We start from the raw sequence: 14,771 nt of genomic DNA on the forward strand, positions 1-14,771 counted from the left end.
TATTACTTTTGGTAGAATTTAAGCTTATAATTAAACCATCTTGACGCTTTTTCACCAAACTTAATGTATGGGCTCTCGTGATCTTGTCTACGTATAATAAAATAAGTCAGGGGTGGGACTCCCTGTGATTGCCACATAGGCCTCAATTAATATACATAGTGAAAAAGTGTCAATAATACTCCTCCGATAGAGAGGCGATCTAGACTTGAGCATGAAACCCATAAGCTAATGGGATGGGTCATTTTTTTTAATTATTATTATTATTTTTTATAATATCATGGCTAAAAGATTATATTATATTAATAATAAGGAGATAGATATATACAATACTACATATGAAAAGAAGGCTTTTCCCCAGTCTCTCTTTCTGGACAGAACTCTAAAGAGCAACCAAAAGGTTGTCAGCATCTTGATTGAACTATTCCACACCAAAGATCAACCCCACCAAATTCCATATTGTTTCCTTATATTTGACCAAAAATATCATATAAGGTGGTAGAGTAGAAATAGATTGGGCCATGTAAAACACTCAATCTTGACTTGACCTTGATCATAATTCAAAGCATAATTTTAAGGCCATACCTTATTCAGATTTGGGATGGTGCCAGGGTGGATTTAACCATTAAGACCTAACTTTTACCATTTAGAGTAGTATTGCAGTCTTGGCCTTTTTTTCGGGTGTAATAAGTAGGATTCGCTTTTTATTTATTTCGAAGCCAATAAAATATGTTTTGGGATCAAATTCTTACACTTGAGTTTTGAAAAGGAAGCCAAACATAGCCTTAAGGTAGCGAATAAGATCCTTTGTCTAAACTGAGTAGATGATTGCGATCGCCTCATGCCTTTAGCACTACATGTTTAGGAGGATGGTTTGTTTGTGATCCACTTAATGCTTGAACCTTCTAATGTGTAATGGAGAGATGTGATGGGAGTACAATGGGTAAAGTATCCTAACTCGTCCAAATTTATAGTAGATCAACTATAGTGTTCACAAGATAAATTGTTACAAGGTGCTAACAATTCTCCATTGATAATCCCCAGGGGTGGCTCAACTGATAGGAGGTTAGAATTCAAACTCCCTCAATCTTAGGGTGGAAGCCCTACTTTACATTATGTAATACCCTTATGGCACCATCCACAATATATAAAACCCCTTGTTTGGAGAAAGATTTTTATTTTCCTCCATTGGTGTTTAGGGGTATCATTGTCATTTCAAGAAAACCCCAGGTATAGATGTATGGTTTGAAATTTAAAAATGTTTTGAATTTCTTGGACTAGACTAGATTTTGAGTCCTTTGACTATTATTGATTTTTTCTCAACAGTGAGAAAAAAAACAAAACAATCCAAAGCTGCTGCTTCTTCTTCATAAGCCTTGCTTTTCCACGAATTTATTCTCAGAAAACCAGAGATCGGGTTGGAGAAATAAACTGTTTCTTTATTAATATTTAGAATCTTCACCAATTTTGAAGTTGCATTTGAGTCTAGTAAGTTCATAAGCATCTCTAAAATTTTTTTATTATTATTTTTTTCGTTTTTCTTACGTTTGGAGAATGTAAGAAGATCAAGATGTCTGTTGAGTTCGTCTCGACGATTTGGTCATGTTTTTAATCATTTTCTTTTCATCTTCTTGCAGAAACTAGATCCGTCGGAACTCCCATCAGCTGTACTTCAAAGTTTGCGTATGTAAGAGATCGTGAAGTTGTAGAGTTGCTCTGCTCGGATTCTTTCAGTGGTTTTAATACTTATGCCATTGTTTTGTAGGATTTTTGGTTGAATACTAGAGGTCGATCTGTTGAGCATTGGGAGCTTGTGTCTTCTAAGTGTAAAATATGTGTTAGTGGCTGAGCTTTGAAGCGCGCAACTGAGAGATTTGATCCATTTCCGAGACTTCTAAGTGAGTTTAAGCTGGAACTGGATCAAGTTAGTATTTTTATACTCCCTTACATCCAACGCCTTGGTTTCTTCTCAGTTGATGCAATAATTGTACTGGAATTTATAATGGCGGCTAAGGGACGAATAGCATTTTGTTATGCTTCTAAGCTTAAGGTCCCTGGCTATTGAGGTGGACCGAAAAGGATAGGTGACCATTCGAAATCTTTTTATAGTTTGATAAGCAACTTCCGAGGAAAAAAGGGCCTTTTTCTGCTCTCAGTTATTTTCTGATGGCACCAGTTGAGATGGACACGTCAGGACCACGAAACTCTGTCGGCGAAATTCTGAAGAAACCGTCACTGAAAGGTCAAGTTCAGCCCTCGTTGTTGTCAATCCGATCATTGCCTTTGGATTTCAGTTATAGGGAGAAATCTCATATCACGAGTAACGAAATTTCTTCTGCCATTCTTAACGACGACGATTTTGCTGGTGAGGTTGAGGAAGGTTTGGACAAGATGGATCTGAGCAATGAGGACTCTCCCTATGGTAGTAGGACTGTATCCTTGGAAGAGACTGAGAGACCTTCTCAACGTGGTGAATATTTGGATTCTGCAACGTCTGCTCTGCCTATGCACTCGCCGTGCCGCAGGGATCCCAAGTGGAGTGACACTAACGCTTATGTTGCAGCCAAGAAGGTAATTATGGCCTTGTTAGCAGTTTTGCTTTCTACATTGTAGTATAGGATGGCTTCCCCTCCCTTTCTTCTTTGAATATAGTCGGAATTGCCGTTTTCTCATCCACGGGATTTTGAACTGACTGTTGAAGGAGTAATCCATTTCTTCTGCCATTACTTGTTTTAATAAATATTTTCGAAACTTGCATTTTCTTTGTTTTGTATATCCTGGGCAGCATACAAGGTCATCTCCATTGTTGCTGCAACTTTTTCTTACATTTCTCTCTCCCTTCCATTGTTGCAGATTTACTTGAACCAGGTGGACAGACAATGCACATTATTTTTACATTGCATCTCTTAAGCTTTTTTTATAAGAAAGGATAAATACAAATATATCATCAGGATAGAATATACCCCAAGTAGTTCCTCAATTGTTCAAATTACACCACTTCCGTCAAGTTGGTACATATTATATAAAATGTGCCTGACTTGCACAAGATAGAATGGACTGAGTTGGTATTAAGCCCTTTAACGAAGGCATCAGTGGCTCAGCCAAATGGTCACCAGATTGAACACTGGGAATATGTGTAACTCCTTGGTCTAGAACCTCTGATAAAATAATGATCTTTTTTCAGGTGCTTTTTCCTGACATTCTGAACTAGATTATGAGGAATACTAATGGTAGGTTTGCTATCATGGTATAGCCACATTTGAGAGTGAATGTTAACACCAAGATCTGTTAGGAGATGCTTAAGCCACAACAATTCACATATGCCATGTGCCATAGCACATAATTTGGCCTCTGCACTAGACAAAGCAACAACTGCTTGCTTTTGCTATGCCAAATCACAGGTTTATCCCCTAAAAAGGTACAATAGTCAGATGTGGGGCTTTGATCATTTGGAGAACCTACAGTGAACATTAGCAAAAGCTTCTATATGCATGTGACATGAGAACTAGAAAATAGCAGAACTGAAGAAGCACACTATGGGAAGTTTAAAACTGATAAAACATTCAATTGTAGTTTATGTTGTTCTTGGAATTGATCATTTATCTTGTTATACCTAATTTGAAGATATGATCCTATGGTCAAGGTTTTCAAATTGCTCATAATTTGGAGAAATGGTTTTTCTCTCTAGAAAGTTTGACTGGTCAAATGATTTTACCTTTAAATGATACTTTCTGTGTTAGGTAAAGCACATAACCAGCTTTCCAACAATCCAAGTTGCTTAGATCTGATTTATGTTGAAGGAGTTATGTTCTGATCAATTCTTAATTGATGTGTGAATACTATTATAACTGTTCTGAACAAAAATAGTTTTTTATATATCAAAATAAATGAATATTATTCCATATTTTTGGTTTTAGCAATGTTTTATGATAGTAATAGTTATAGAATTTTTTGATGTGAGAAACTCCTACATTAGAAGTAGAAAGTTAAAGTTTTAGTTACTGCTAAAACACCAGTTTTTGTTCTTGAACCGGGAAGGGAGGGGCAGGTGTTAAAAGCTGACTAATGAATAATTATGGAAATAACATAACATTTAGAACCATCTTCCAATTAAGTATTAAACACAACTAGGATTTTTTGTACTACAACTGAGACACCTTTACTTTAATAGGAATTCAATTGTAACTTCCAGTTAGAATTTGGAGAGGACCTTAATTATCCTCATATCACATCCATACACTTGTTAGATTAGAATTTGGAGAGGATCTTAATTATCCTTATATCACATTCATACACTTGTAAGATTCTTACAATTGCTGTCTTATAGAAAGAGAATATGCTCTCCTAGTTAAACATGTGACTAGATAATTTCTTGGATATCTTGAAAATATACTATATATATTGAAATAATAAGCATACTCCAAATTGATTGCGATACCTACATGCTGAAGTTGTTTGTTTCAGAAGAAGCTTTCATTTTGGTGTCAACTTCCAAATGGTGAATGGGCACTGGGGAATATTCTGTCAACTTCAGGGACTGAGTGTGCAATTTCACTTCCGGAGGGGAGAGTAAGTGACAATCTGTGAATCGGGAGTTTGTAAGGAAGATGCACAAACTTTTGTTTTGATCTGTTGCTTTATTCTCGATATCAGGTTTTGAATGTCAATGCTGAAAGCCTATTACCTGCAAATCCTGATATCCTTGATGGTGTAGATGATCTCCTGCAGCTTAGTTATTTAAATGAACCATCAGTACTGTACAATCTTCAATATAGATACACTCAGGATCTGATATATGTGAGTTTTCTCTTCTAATATTGGATTCTTTGTGGATTTGTTTCTTCAGAATTTCACCCTTTTTTATATGCCCTTGTTATATTATGTTTGTGTGAAATGTAGACTAAAGCAGGACCAGTGTTGGTTGCCATAAATCCATTTAAAGAGGTGCCTTTGTATGGAAATGATTATATTGAAGCATATAAGTGCAAATCTATGGATAGTCCCCATGTGTATGCGATTGCAGATACAGCCATCCGTGAAATGATTCGAGGTGGTTTTTCTAGCTTGATGATAGTTGTTCTACCCCCAGATTTTCCCTGTCAGTTGTATCTTTTTTCCCCCCCAAACTGAAAAGTCATTGAATGCCTTTTTTTAATATGATATCAACTTTTGCATGGATTTCTGATGATGTCCATTGTAACTTTGCAGATGAAGTCAACCAATCAATCATTATAAGGTTAGTACTAGTCCCAGGTCCCAGTTTTTATATAGTTGACATTATGTGCTTCTTTTCATATGCAAGCAGTTATTAGGTGCTTATGATAGGGTCAACCCTTTTTTTTTTTTCTTTCCTTCCTTCCTTTCTTGTAAACCATCTGAGGAACTTCTTGCAAAAAGTTAGTTTTAGCATCTGGTATGGACTGTCCCACATTTATATGCTTTAGTCTTCTTCTGGGACTGCATGGTTACAACCAATCCCAACCCCCCTCCCTGGAACGACAAAAAAAGAAAAAAAAGACCCTGCAATTGTGGAAGCCTCATGTACTGGTATGCTTGACCGTTCTTCTGAGATTTTTGCTATGAGTTCTTTGGTTTGTCCCCAAACATTTTAGATGGTTTATTTTCTTTTTATTGTACCTATTTTTTTGTCATTCTCTACATTTAAGTTCACCCAGTTCATGGCTTTTGCATCCTTGCTTGGTTCTGAATCTTTTACATGATGGACAACTGTTGTAGCCCACTTAGGATTTGTGAGATATTTGCCTGCATCAAGTGCTTTATTGTAGCTATCTTGGATTGCTTAAATCTTTAGATTCTTGGTTGCTTTTTGATTCTTTGACCTATAAACATCTGTTTAGAATGAACAACAAAGAAATAACAAATTGAAAAGGGAACAGATCAAAGACAATGCAAAGATTTAATGTGGTTCACAGACCAATGAGATGTGCTATGTCCACTGAAAAAGCTGAAGAAGTTCTCACTAAGCAATAACATTACAATGGAGGTTCCTCTCAAAATAACCAAAATGAGGTTACAACCTCTAACCCCAAACCCTAAGTTGAAAACCCCAAATCTCACTGTGCTTTATAAGAGAATGTTTGGGCATATAAATATGCTCCAAAAGAGTAAATGGGTTTATCCATTGGGGTGGGTCATACCATACCGTGGGTCCTATGTCCTATGTCCTCACAACTTCTGAGCAATAAGAGTAGTGATGGGATCCGTCGGCTTGGTGACTCAAGCCCTCAGCTTCTATCACAGATCTTGGAAAACAGTCCATTAGGATCACCACCAAAACGTGTAACAAGTTATTATAGGAGCATTGCTTTGTTGAAGGTATACTATCAATTGTTGATTAACAAGATAATTTGTTTTTTTTTTGGATGAATAAATAAATATATTAAAGAAACGAGAACAAGACAACAAGGCCTCTAAGAAGAGGACCGAAAAGCAGAACTAAGACCCTAGGATACAACAATGAGCCTGTTCCTTGGGGTGTCATCAACAGGGGGATGGGGAATAGTTGCCAGCCTAGATGAGACATCAAAATGGATGGCACTTCAAATCCTATCTATGAATTGGGATTTGGAAGTCCATCTCCTAAGATTACGCTCCCACCAAGGGTGATGGATCAAGGCACAAGTACACTAGCTTACCAATCCAATCGCAAATGGAAGTGCCTGGAAAGGTTCTCAAAATCCAAGACCAATCTCAAAAAAATCTATAGGATTGCCTCGAACGGGGCCAAATGGAAGAAATGGCTTTTCCCTAGATAGATCTGGAGAAGGGGCAAGAAAAGAAAAGGTGCTCAAGATTCTCTAAACTATTCCAACAAAAGGATGCAATTGGGATTGGTATGGATATGGCGGTCAATAAGGAAAAATTGGGTGGGGAGGGCCAAGTCGAGGGCTCTCCAAAGGGTAAGGGAGTGGTGGGGGATGTGACCTTTGAACCAAACCAGAGGGGGCCAGGGAGGCTTCGGGTTGTGGGGTTTGATGAGGTTCCAGGCAGAGGAAATGGAGAAGGTTTTGGAAGGGGAAGGGATCTAGACAATGAGGTCTCTCGGGGAGATAGAGAGGGGGGGGGGGGAGGGAGTCCCAAACCTGTGTGAGAATGGGGTGGGGGGAGGGGGTCCATGCGCCATTAGAAATGAAGCTAGACAAGGGAGAGGTTTTGGGGATACGGGTGTTGTAAACAGTGCAGGGGACAAGATAATCTGTTCTTGTTCACCCAAAAACCAGATATTCCTTCATTTTCATTTTTTGAAATTAGATACTGTATTACGAAACTTGTAAATCTCTTAGTAGAATTCTTATCATAATTTTAAAATATATCTCCAATAAATTTTATTTTATTGAGAGGATGTATTGCACTTTTGTATATCAATTTCTGATTTATCATGTCTCTACTTTTCTTTCCACCAGATAAAACATTTGCTATGATCAATTTTGGGTAGTTCATTCAATTTCTGTATAGAATTATTGGCTGTAGATTTTGACTTCTATACTTGATGAAGTTTCATCTGTCTTTGGTGCATGTTCATCTGTTTTCTCAGTGGTGAAAGTGGAGCAGGGAAAACTGAAACAGCAAAGATAGCTATGCAATATTTGGCTGCACTTGGAGGTGGTAGTGGAATAGAATATGAAATTCTGAAGACTAATCCCATATTGGAAGCATTTGGTAACGCAAAAACATCAAGAAATGTTAACTCAAGTCGTTTTGTAAGCTCTCAGTTCCTTTTCATCGATTCAAAAGGCCACTTCATGTTGACCATTTACCTGAAGTGACAATACATTGAATTCTGTTCCACGATGACCTTGCCAAAGTTTGTGCTGTTGGTATAATATCTTTTTGGTGGGTATTTTACAGGGTAAGCTCATAGAAATTCACTTTAGTGAAACTGGAAAAATTTCTGGTGCAAAAATTCAGACATGTAAGTTATCTTGATTATGAGCCTGGCATTACTAATGCTTCTCCCTTCTGTAAATGTTTAACCTGAAATTTTTTTTTGGGGGGGGGGGGGGGGGGGGTTTGGTTTCACTCCTGCCAACTTGATTCTTATTTCTTTGCAGTTCTACTTGAAAAGGTATTTGCTTTCCACTTTAATGAATTCTCATTGAACTATCTAATTTTTAAGAGCCAGTTGCTAAATTGTATTATCTGTCATATGAGCAGTCGAGGGTGGTCCAATGTGCAGTGGGTGAACGATCATATCATATATTTTATCAGCTCTGTTCTGGAGCTCCACCAGCACTTAAAGGTAGTCAATGTCATGTTGTCTTCTACTGTTTTCTCATATAATTGTATCGAGCATTCTGCATTAGGAGACATTTTGTTGAATATTTAGTTGTTATTTTTATTGTGAATACTTGAACTCATCATTTCGTCCTGAAATGTCTCTCAAGTTCAGTAGAGGTGATTACACAATTGAAAACATGCTACACCCTGTCCTGCTGTCCTGACCTCTTGCTTCAGCCAATTTGCTCATTCTTGGAAGTTAAAATATGTCAGCATAGGGCTACTTACTCAGAATCTCCAATGCTTTAATGAGTTGGATTTGTGATGCATCTGTGACAGAATTTTCCATCTCTTTTATAATGAACACAGAAATAACTAAGAATCTTAAAATTACCCTTTCATTTTGTTCTCATAGACTATAATAACCTTTAATTCCCCTCCCCTGTTCACTGGTCCAAACACTTATTGCAGTCTGCCTTCCCTTGTGTCACTGTTGAAATTAATTTTCAGTAACATGATGTGGATATTTGAAAATTTTGAAATCCTTTTTGGTACAGTATGATTTCTTTTGCTTTATGAGTTACTCTATTCACATTAATTCTTGTTGCCCATTTTTGACGTTGAATCACAGAGAAGTTAAATCTAAGGAGTGTAAATGAGTACAAATATTTGAGCCAGAGCAGTTGCTTTTCTATTCCTGGGGTTGATGATGCTGAACGGTTTCACACTGTTATGGTACTTAAAAAAAATAATGATGTACTCTGATTGGATTGAACTTGCAAAAGCAATTTTATCTCTTACCTCTTTGTGTTGTGCTTAATGCCTTTCTTCCTTATTTCAGGAAGCTATGGATATTGTCCATATAAGCAAAGAAAATCAGCAGAATGTTTTTGCAATGCTTGCAGCTGTTTTGTGGTTGGGTAACATCTCTTTTAATGTGATCGATAATGAAAACCATGTTGAACCTGTGGTGGATGAAGGTAAAATTATTTTGAAGCTAAAATAAGCATGTTGAAATTGTATTGTAGATAATTGTAATCCTTATATGTGCTGAAATCATTTATAAAGCAAAAGGGCATAGAGATAGAGATTTTCTGGTTGGACAAATTAGGTAATAAGAAAAGGAGTAATAGAAGGTAAACTAGGATTTCTAAAAAGAAGATTAAGGGTTTGGCCACCTGCTGGTCTAGCTAGAACAATGAAGGTAACTTGGTAAGTGAAGAAAAGGAGAAGCATATATGCTAAAAACAAAAACAAGAAGAAACTTTGGCCACCTGCTGGCCACTCATGAGGCATGAAGACATCTCAGAAACTGACACTCAAATCTTATTCATTAATTCCAGTAAAGCTGTAGAGCTATAATATGCTTCAAAAGAAGAGTAGAGCTTTGCAAATAGAGTCCTAAAAATACTTGTTGACTCACAAAAATGGAAACAAACTTCTGAAAACATAAGAAGGACCTTCTTGTCTTATATACAGAAACTTATGAAAATTTGTATAATCAAAACAACTGCGTTATTTTTAACTACCTACAGATGCCAGTCAGGTGCTCGAAATTTATTAACTGCAACTTTGTAACAAGAAAGAAATTTATAATTGCTAAATGAAAATTCAGTTTGCTAAAAGCCTAAAACTAGTAAATGAACTTGGAATTCTGCATAATCAACGGAGCATTACAATTTAAGCCTTATGAATGATACAATCCCCAGCTCCATGTGGAAGCAACATAAAAATATACTCGAGCAATATATATTCGTTTCTGGACTTGTTCTACATGGTGGTGATCTTGTCAACATGACACAGCAGTCAACCTATGACCTATGCTTGTAGTTTATCAGTTGCCATCTCAAGTGCTGTTTTGTATTTCTCATGAAATGATTGAAATCATGAAAATTGTTATATTAATCACATATATCTCTTTGTAGGGAGTTAAACTGTAATTGTTATGCATATTCCAAAATAGTTAGCCGCTCCTTTGTTGATTTGGCAAATACTGAAATTGGCTAGGATTTTTAATTAATCACTCTTTAAAGTTTGTTAAGAAATGTGCACACCGATCTTCTTGCTCTCTGCTTTTTTTCTTAAACTATTTCAGACATGCATTATCAATGAATAGTTGTTTTCATGTCCCTTGTAACACTTATTGGAATTTTACTTTTCAGGTCTCAACATTGTTGCTCAATTGATTGGATGTACTGTTGATGCACTAACCATAGCTTTGTCAACCCGCAAAATGAGAGTTGGAAACGATAATATTGTCCAAAAGCTTACTCTATCTCAGGTGACACAATCTTTATATGGAAAATTTATAACTATCGTGTTACAGACACAAGTTTTCGCTGGTTTACTGGTCAGTAAATTCCATGTTCAAGAAGATTGTATCCTCCTTAGTCGTGGGTTCATCAAGGAAATGATTGTTACTTAATCTAACCCAATTAGACTATGCCTAAACAGAATCTTCTATGAAGGGCGTACCCAGTGCCGAAGCTCCCACATTGTGGGGTCTGGGGAAGGGACTTTCTAGGCAGCCTTACCCTTGCTTTTTTGCAGAGAGGCTGATTCGAACCCGCGACCTCCAGCGCACAGTGGAGAGACTCCACCATTGCGCCAGGCCCGCCCTTCCCTAAACAGAATCTTCTATGCTACATATTATTTAGGGTAAATGACATTTACCTCCAAAATGACACTTAGACCCCCTGTTATTTGGATAATGACAGTTACACCTCCTCTTACCCGGCATAGTTGACAAAATGCAGATGTAAACCCAGTTTTAGGGTTAGGGGTAGTAGTGGAATTTTCCTAAAACTAAGGGCTGCCCAGAAATTCCAGCAAAGAGAAAGGTTATTCTAGGGTGTTATAAACTCCAAAACCCTGCTGTAGTGCTTAACTCAGATCTGAAAATTTTTAACAAGATTTAAAAACTAGGTTTCTTTTTTTTGGGAAGGGGGGGGGGTTCGACTAGGGTGGGAGAGGGGCTGTGCTGCCTTGGCTGTTCAGACCTTAGGGGAGAGTCTGAATTGCAGTGGATTTAGGTTTCAGAAGTTTGAAAAATAAGTTGCAGAAATTTAGAAGAAGAAGACGAAGTGCAGAAATTCTGAAGAGTTCAGGTTTTAGGGTTTAGATGAAATTGAGAGTAGGGATGGGAATAGGAGTGATTTGCGATCCAAGTGGGAAGAAAGGGGAGGCAAAGCGGGTGGGGATTAGGGGTTTAAAAGGGGAAGGGTACTTTTGTTGTCGCTGGTAAGAAGAGGCTTTTATTCCCCGGGGGGGGGTAGAATGGGGAACGTAGGCTAGGGGGAAGGTGGGGGAGAGGGTGGAAGGTGTTGTAGGGATTAGGGGAGAGGAATAGGAGAGTTGTAGGGGTGGGGAAGCTGCTGTTGAGATGTAGCAGCAAGGGGAAAGGCCTGCTGGGTTGCGCAGAACACAGGAGACGCAGGGGAGGGGCTGAAGATGAAGGGGCAGGGCTAGGGAAGGTTTGCATGGGTAGGGAAGAAGGGGAGATTGGGGCTGGTGGTTTACTTACTTGTCAGGAGCTTCCATAGAGGACTAATGGTTGCTGTGAATGGAAATTAGCTGCTGATTGTAGTTGAAAGACTTCAAAATCCGCCATGGCCCTCCCAAAGAGAACCATGACCCAGTATTCCGCAAAGGTTCTTAATTTTATTCGATCAAACTTGAAAAGTTACAAGGAAACGGTAGGCTTATTTATAGCCTACTAAAAGACTTTAAAACTAAGTGGGATTCCTTAACAAACTAGGATTCTGCCACCTAATCTGGACTCTTGACTTAGAATTTAAAGATCTAAAGACACGTGATGAAAATTAGACTTTAAGTAAACACATGTCAAATTCTTGTTTAATTAAAACTTTAAAAGCACATGTGTTAAAATTTAAGATAACCAAGGACTCAATAACTAACTCAAAACAAACTCAATTTACGGAATAAAACTCAAATAAGACTTTAAGACTGAAGCTGGAATTAATTCAGGCAAGTAAAGAGGGCTGGAAATGCCCTAATTACCCCTACTAGGGAGTTCGGCCAGTTTATTGGGGCTTCTTGGAGCCATCTAGGGGGCTCCACTTAGGGTTTTGGCTAAGGGGGTCTCTGTGTTCACATCAAATGCTTCCTATCTTCAACTTGCTTAGTTAAGTGGTATGAGATGTCAATTCTACCTATGCCATTGTTAAATTAATATAATACCCTTGTACTTAAAACTAATTAAGACCAAAATAACCCTTATCTTCAAACTACCCAAAAGACCAAAATACCCATACAAGTAGTCTTTTCTAAACGCCAAAGTTACGCATAGAAGATCCTTCCAACGTGAGTCGACTTCCTCCCCTACTTGATAATTTTTGGCTTTGCCGGGCTTTAGTGTCTTTGACCTAATGTAAGAACGAAGCCATCATCACCTTAGGACTCCAATGAATTGAGTCTACAACGACCAGTTTAGATTGAAATTGGTTATAATCAGTCCAATATTCTAGTGGATTCAATACTGAATTTTCAAATTTCAAAGAGATTCCAGAGAGTCCTCAAAGAAAATTGGACTTACTAACCTGAAACCAGTACGAAAACTGAAAAACCAGTAAATGAGAAGGACGAAGAATGTATAAATGTCTGTCTGGCCTGTTCAAAGAGACAACTGCAGCAATGCTGCTATCCAAGGTGATGGAATATGACACAGCCATAGATGGAGGAGTTTCCAGGACTCCCAGGGGAAGCTTGGAAATACCATGAAAATTACTGGCTTTTTTGTTTGACGTTTTACCCTTTGAATATACAAACACTTCATTGGCTTGCTCAACTTTAAAAAGGGAATATCCTTCTCCCGTCAATTAAAAGAGCAGAAATTTTAAAAGTAAATTGCAAGCAAAAATATTTGTGGGTTCAATATAAAGCATGGTTGAAAAACTAAAACAACCAAAACCATGAAGAATCATGAATCAAGTGATTCAAGGGTTCTGGCCATGTAGAAAGCAAGCATCATCTGGATCAGGGGGAAGCCTGTGATTATGGAAGAATTGAAGTTCACTGGATCACATGTCAGCTGCATGCTACAAATGATGCTGCTGTTGATTAGGCGGCCTCTCTTTGATAGTCTTCACTTGAGAGTTCACCGTGAATCTGTTCCCAATAAATGGTGGTATTCTAAACCTGATAGCATCTGTTCTTAGATGTGTTTCAGTGGTGATTCAAACCCTGTAAGATAATGCGAATGCTCTTCTGTCTCTTAGATGTATTCTGGCTTCTTTTTTTTTTGGGTAAAAGAGTAGTTTATTAAAGATTAAAACCACGAGTTTGTTTACAACCTAAAGCATCAAATAATAAACACCAAGTTAAAAAAAAGGAGGATAGGAATCGGTCCAAAATTTCTGTTGGGACTTTGCACCTTCCTTTGCAAGTCAATCTGCAGCACCATTGCCCTTCCGAAGAGTGAATAAACTGGATTGAATCAAACCCATGTGCTAAAATTCGGCTATTGTGTATAAAGGACTTAAGTTTCCAGCATGGTTCTCTTTGAGGATGTAAAAGAAGATCCATGACATCCCAGTTGTCTCCATCGACAATAATATTGGAGAGCCCCAAATCTTGTGCCCGGGTTAGGGCTGACCTTACTGCCAATGCTTCTGCCACAGCTGCCGATTGTTCCCCACAACCTTCATAAAAATAAAATAACATCCGGCCCAAATGATCTCTCGCGATGCCGCCATAACCAGCTTGAGTCTTAGAAGCAACATTCAAAAAGGAAGAACTGTCAACATTTATTGCCAACCTTCCTTGGGTGCTGTCCAGCGAATCATTCTTTGTTGTTATTCTAGCTTTCATCTTAATAGAGGGTGCTGGACCTGCTCTCTGCTAGGATTTGCTAAGTGTGTACTTGATGCGTCCAAAATCTGCTCAGCCCTTAGATCTCCTCGTGATGACCTGCAAAACGAAAGCGTCAGATGTGGCCCGACCGCGGGGGTCGGGAATCCACCTCCGAAGGCTAAGTCAGTTGATGAACTTAATCACAAACGGCTCTGCTAGAAGCACAGAGCTAAGGAATAAAGAACTGGGAAAGGTGATCTAGATCGTAAGCCGCTGATAGTTTATGTCTATCAGTATGTATCTGAATCTGAGTCTGAGTCTCAGATTGTGTGTTTTCGATCCCCTCACCTCGTATGGTAGTGAGGTTTATATAAAGTGTACCTTCGAATCTCCTTCGTTGGATGCACTTGAGCCTTCTTCGGGTAGTCGTTGGATCTTAATAGTTAGATCCGTTGAGCAATAGACTTCTACTAGTTTGGACTAGTAGAGGACTCCTGAGATAACCTTTAGGTTATGTGATGATTATCCCTTCGATAATGATTAGCCGCAGCCGTCATTTCGAGTATGCCATCATTAGGATAATTAACCTAATCCATAAGTAGGATTAGGGCGTGCTTGTAGCTGAATAAGTTTTCTTCCTCAGCAAGCCATCTTTTGGATCCGGTTCGCTCGGGAGCGAGTCGGTTCCCTCTGTCTCAACCGGGGTCGAGGGTCGAACCAGGTAT

The 14,771-nt window shown here is 38.3% G+C and overlaps 1 protein-coding gene across 2 annotated transcripts in view; it reads left to right on the plus strand.

Annotated features, from left to right (window-relative positions):
* The first annotated feature begins 1,286 nt into the window (after positions 1-1,286).
* Positions 1,287-14,771, plus strand: part of LOC149000554 (myosin-1-like) — a 56,036-nt gene continuing 42,551 nt past the window's right edge. The window contains exons 1-15 of one of the 2 annotated variants that reach the window (XM_089140615.1): positions 1,287-1,485; positions 1,635-1,684; positions 1,763-1,895; positions 1,971-2,568; positions 4,462-4,566; positions 4,651-4,794; positions 4,897-5,047; positions 5,206-5,233; positions 7,553-7,718; positions 7,867-7,930; positions 8,070-8,083; positions 8,173-8,257; positions 8,867-8,970; positions 9,077-9,215; positions 10,398-10,516. In XM_089140615.1, coding sequence (XP_088996741.1) covers positions 2,164-2,568; positions 4,462-4,566; positions 4,651-4,794; positions 4,897-5,047; positions 5,206-5,233; positions 7,553-7,718; positions 7,867-7,930; positions 8,070-8,083; positions 8,173-8,257; positions 8,867-8,970; positions 9,077-9,215; positions 10,398-10,516 — 1,524 coding nt within the window. In that variant the 5' untranslated portion in view covers positions 1,287-1,485; positions 1,635-1,684; positions 1,763-1,895; positions 1,971-2,163. Of the gene's footprint in view, positions 1,486-1,634; positions 1,685-1,762; positions 2,569-4,461; positions 4,567-4,650; positions 4,795-4,896; positions 5,048-5,205; positions 5,234-7,552; positions 7,719-7,866; positions 7,931-8,069; positions 8,084-8,172; positions 8,258-8,866; positions 8,971-9,076; positions 9,216-10,397; positions 10,517-14,771 lie in introns of both variants that reach the window. The other variant, XM_089140614.1, reaches the window with a different exon arrangement.

Source organism: Hakea prostrata, chromosome 11, assembly GCF_041222555.1.
Source record: "Hakea prostrata isolate BN-2017 chromosome 11, UWA_Hpros_2, whole genome shotgun sequence".
NCBI lineage: Eukaryota > Viridiplantae > Streptophyta > Magnoliopsida > Proteales > Proteaceae > Hakea > Hakea prostrata.